Source organism: Scyliorhinus canicula, chromosome 9, assembly GCF_902713615.1.
Source record: "Scyliorhinus canicula chromosome 9, sScyCan1.1, whole genome shotgun sequence".
Classification (NCBI taxonomy): domain Eukaryota; kingdom Metazoa; phylum Chordata; class Chondrichthyes; order Carcharhiniformes; family Scyliorhinidae; genus Scyliorhinus; species Scyliorhinus canicula.
The window spans coordinates 103,406,365-103,410,953 of record NC_052154.1 but is presented as its reverse complement, the minus strand read 5'-3'; the positions used below and the strand labels follow the sequence as shown (position 1 = coordinate 103,410,953).

The 4,589-nt window shown below is 47.2% G+C and overlaps 1 protein-coding gene across 1 annotated transcript in view; it reads right to left on the bottom strand.

Moving 5' to 3' along the window:
* Positions 1-979: 979 nt before the first annotated feature.
* Positions 980-4,589, bottom strand: part of chid1 (chitinase domain containing 1) — a 190,395-nt gene continuing 186,785 nt past the window's right edge. Inside the window, exons 11-12 of the mRNA XM_038806039.1 lie at positions 1,970-2,102; positions 980-1,343 (exon numbers count right to left, since the gene is read on the bottom strand). Coding sequence (XP_038661967.1) covers positions 1,189-1,343; positions 1,970-2,102 — 288 coding nt within the window. The 3' untranslated portion in view covers positions 980-1,188. The remainder of the gene's footprint in view (positions 1,344-1,969; positions 2,103-4,589) is intronic.

The following is a 4,589-nucleotide window of genomic DNA, read 5'->3' as shown; positions in this document are numbered from 1 at the left end:
ATTGACCTGACTGTACACACAAACAGCAACACATTGACCTGACTGTACACACAAGCAGCAACACATTGACCTGACTGTACACACAAACAGCAACACATTGACCTGACTGTATACACAAGCAGCAACACATTGACCTGACTGTACACACAAGCAGCAACACATTGACCTGACTATACACACAAGCAGCAACACATTGACCTGACTGTACACACAAGCAGCAACACATTGACCTGACTGTACACACAAGCAGCAACACATTGACCTGACTGTACACACAATCAGCAACACATTGACCTGACTGTACATACAAGCAGCAACACATTGACCTGACTGTACACACAATCAGCAACACATTGACCTGACTGTACACACAAGCAGCAACACATTGACCTGACTATACACACAAGCAGCAACACATTGACCTGACTGTACACACAAGCAGCAACACATTGACCTGACTGTACACACAAGCAGCAACACATTGACCTGACTGTACACACAATCAGCAACACATTGACCTGACTGTACATACAAGCAGCAACACATTGACCTGACTGTATACACAAACAGCATTTTAAAGCTCAATGTTGCGTTGTGATGCCCTTTTATGTATTTTGTTTTTATAATATTTTATTTTCATGTACTAAATGATCTGTTTGAGCTACTCGCAGAAAAATACTTTTCACTGTGCCTCGGTACACGTGACAATTAACAAATCCAATCAAATTCCCTCTCCATATTGCGAGCTCTCAGATGGTGCTCCATTCTCGGAAATAAATGTGCTTCAGTTACTTGTCGAAGGCTGCAATTGGCATCACGTTCAAGGATGCCAATTGGAGAAATCCTTGGTTTGAGTTAGAATTACACCTCATCTCCAGCATGAGAAGCAGACAGAAGTGGAACTCACACATTGTTATCACAGATTGAGAATGTGATGGCAGGAAACTTGTGGACACAGAATACACCGGAAGCGTACAGAGAAGTTTTCATAGAAACTTTTATTTATAGAAGGGCTTTAGGAACTGGACTTCTGCTTCCAGATTAAAGTTTAATCGTTATTTAAAGTTCAAATTCTTCCTAAAGTTCAGCTGGACACTGGAACTGCGTAAAGCGACACTGTGATTGGTTCTGGTGAGCTGGTGTCTCAGAGCTGTGATGAGTGTGTCCTCATGCTGGTCAGCGACCTTCTCATAACAAGTCGTAGAAATAGTCCAGTCCCTGTCCCAGTTCCCAGATCGATATCCCGGTGCCCAACTCTTTAGCCAGCTCCAATCGTGTCTGGATAGACTGTAAAAGAAGAGTATGAGGGATGAGTAAATCTGATGTACACACTGCTTCATACTCTATGATTTTCACCATCCGTGCCTCTGGTTACAATGTGTCACCTTCTCTTTGGAAACCCAGTCAATGTGGATTCATTAAAATTACATTTCAATCAGAAACATTGGTCCACTGGCCTTCCCTGTGCCTCGGCTACGAGCTGTTCATTCAGGACAAACTGTGGTGTGTTGGGAAGAGTTCCTTATTCCACCAGCCGTAACGTTGTTGGATACTGCCCACTTACTCCACTGGTCTCTTACACACTGACCATTAACCTGTGGGGTCTCAATGAAACGACTTCTGATTGGCACTCAATACTACAGAATATAGTGCAGTGAGCAGCAAACCTACAAAAGCAGTCAGCCAAAGGGACTGAATACTCCCTTAGAACCTATTGGGAAATAAACATTTAAAATCAAGAGCGAGCAGTGGATTGAAAAAAGGGGCATATTAAAAAAACATATGAAGTTGTTTCTACTTAAGGTCACTGTTAATTCATAATTTAAAGCTGTGTAACTGAAGGGAATGTAGTGAGTCACATGACTACGCGGTCACATCTAGCATCACATGGCGGGAGCACCAGATTTCCCCGGAAACTAGGGCAGAACATGTGTTTTTTACAGCTGCAGAGTTAATTAAATAAACTTACTGTTACTGCAGTCCTTGTTGCAGTCAGTGTTACAGCAAACCACAGAATACCACATGGTGTCAGGGCTGGCCGCATGACGCATGTACTTTGAACTACTGACCCCATTAATCTTCTCTAAGAACGTGGCAGACAACTGGGAGCAGCATAAACGGGAGTGGCTCAGATTCTGAAGTTCAGCACTTTACAACAAGCCGAAAAAGGTACAGGCGCACATATTGCTGAATTTAGCGGGTCCCAAAGCGGTGGCAAAATTTCAATCATTTACCTTCAAATCCAACGACAAGAAAGAAAACCCTGAGATAATCTTGAACAAATTCGAAGCCATATGCTTTCTGGTTAAGAACCTCATTCTTGATCACCATATTATTCATTTCACCCACTGGGGCTGTTTAGCACGCTGGGCTAAATCACTGGCTTTGAAAGCAGATCAAGGCAGGCCAGCAGCACGGTTCAATTCCTGTACCAGCCTCCCCGAACAGGCGCCGGAATGTGGCGACTAGGGTCTTTTCACAGTAACTTCATTGAAGCCTACTCGTGACAATAAGTGATTTTCATTTCATTTCATTCAATAAACACACTCGCCTAGTCAATCTTATGTTGTCAATTTGAATAATTTAGAGAAAATGAGCACTTGGAAATTTATGGGTGAATTTGTGGGGATCAGTTGGTTTGTGGAATTAACAGTGATGTGAAATGAAAATGAAGTTTGTGCAGTGCAGAAGGCGCCCTGCATCAACTGCAGTGGCCAGCACCCCCAGAGCACTATGTTTTGCATTTGGGAAAAAATGCAATCAATGTGGAAATGGAACCATTTTGCCAAATGCTGCAGGTCCAAGGAACTACAGACATTTTCTGTTAACAGCAGCACGTCTGCTGATCGACATTCAAGTAAGATCATTAAGATCAATGAATTACAATTCAACCCAAGCAGAGTGGTAATGGAATCTGCAGAAACAACATTAACACCAACATTAACATTATACTGCGAAAGCGTGGAATCCAACACAGAAAAGGGAGAGTTCTTCACTACCCGACATGTACTCTCTAGTAACGCTAAGCTTAGGGTTAAGATCAACACCGAGACAAAGTGTAACGTGGTATCTAGAAAAAAACTACGGGAGATAGCCCCAGATGCGATACTGGATCTCAGCCAGCAGCATGGCCTTGTGGCCGATGGTGGACAATCACTACCAAGGATGTAACTACCATTATGCACAATAATATTCTGATTTTCACATTGTGAATCAGAAAGTAAAATGATTGTGAAGACTTTAAGAATGCATCACATTAGGGCTCATTCAACTTGGCCCAGAAGTACATGCCCTAAAACAGTACAAGCCCCAGATGACAACGCACAGCGATGTTTTTGACTGCCCCGTATTGGCAAATTCCCAGTCGTAAATCACGTGATTAAATGACTCGGTTCCTCCGGTTGCGGCTATGACCAGCTAAGTCGCACGTTTGGCTGCTCCTGTTAGGAAGGTGTTTTCGGGCCGATTGGAGGGCCCCTAACGGCGCTGGAACGGCAATTCCCGGTGGGGGAAGGTTCCCAGAGGAGAACCCCGAAAAATTTATGGTCGTCACCCGAAGTGGGACAGGAAAAAAAGCGGCAGCAGCTCCCCGAAAAAAGCGGGGGAAGAAATCCAAAATGGCGGCCGGCGGCGCACCCGAGGACTGGAGGAAATGGGCGGAGGAGCAGCAGGCCGTTCTCCTGCGCTTCTTCACGGAGCTGAAAGTGGAGCTGCTGGAGTCGATGAACGCGACGACCACCAGGCTGATGGGGGCACAGGCGACCCAAGAGGCGTCAATTCGGGAGCTGCAGCAGGAGATGACTGTGAGGGAGGAGGAGGCCACGGTCCTCGTGGGAAAGGTGGAGGTGCACGAGGCACTCCACCCGAGATGGCAAAACCGATTGGAGGAGATGGATACCCGCATGAGGCGGAAAAACCTGAGGATCCTGGGCCTGGCAGAAGGGCTGGAGGGGTCGGACCTCCAGGGGTATGTGGCAGGAATGCTGGGCTCACTGATGGGGGCAGGGGCCGTCCCTTCGCCCCTGGAATTGGAGGAGGCCTACAGAGTAATGGCCAGGAAGCCAAGAGCAAACGAACCCCCGAGGGCGGTGCTGGTTCGGTTTCAGCGATTCAGTGACCGGGAGAGGGTGCTGAGGTGGGCCAAGAGAGAGAGGAGCAGCAAATGGGAGAACTCGACGGTGAGGATCTTTCAGGACTGGAGTGCGGAGGTGGCAAAGCGGCGGGCCCGGTTCAACCGGACGAAGGCGGTGCTGCATGCCAAAAGAATCAGATTCGGGATGCTGCAGCCAGCGCGCTTGTGGGTGACCTACAAGGACCAGCACCACTATTTCGCGTCCCCGGAGGAGGCGTGGGCCTTTGTCCAGGAAGAAAAGCTGGACTCGAACTAGAACCAGGGGATACTTGGCGGTCGTTGCCGCTCTGGTACTTTAAGCTGGACACGTGGCTTTCTTTTGGTTGGATTTTCACTTGGCCGTATTTTTGGACCCTTTTTGTTCTCTATACCAGTTTTTTCTCTCTTTTTCCTGTTATTTATAATGTTATGTTGGGAGGGCGGGGTGGGGGGGGGGGGGGGGGGGGGGGGGGGGGGG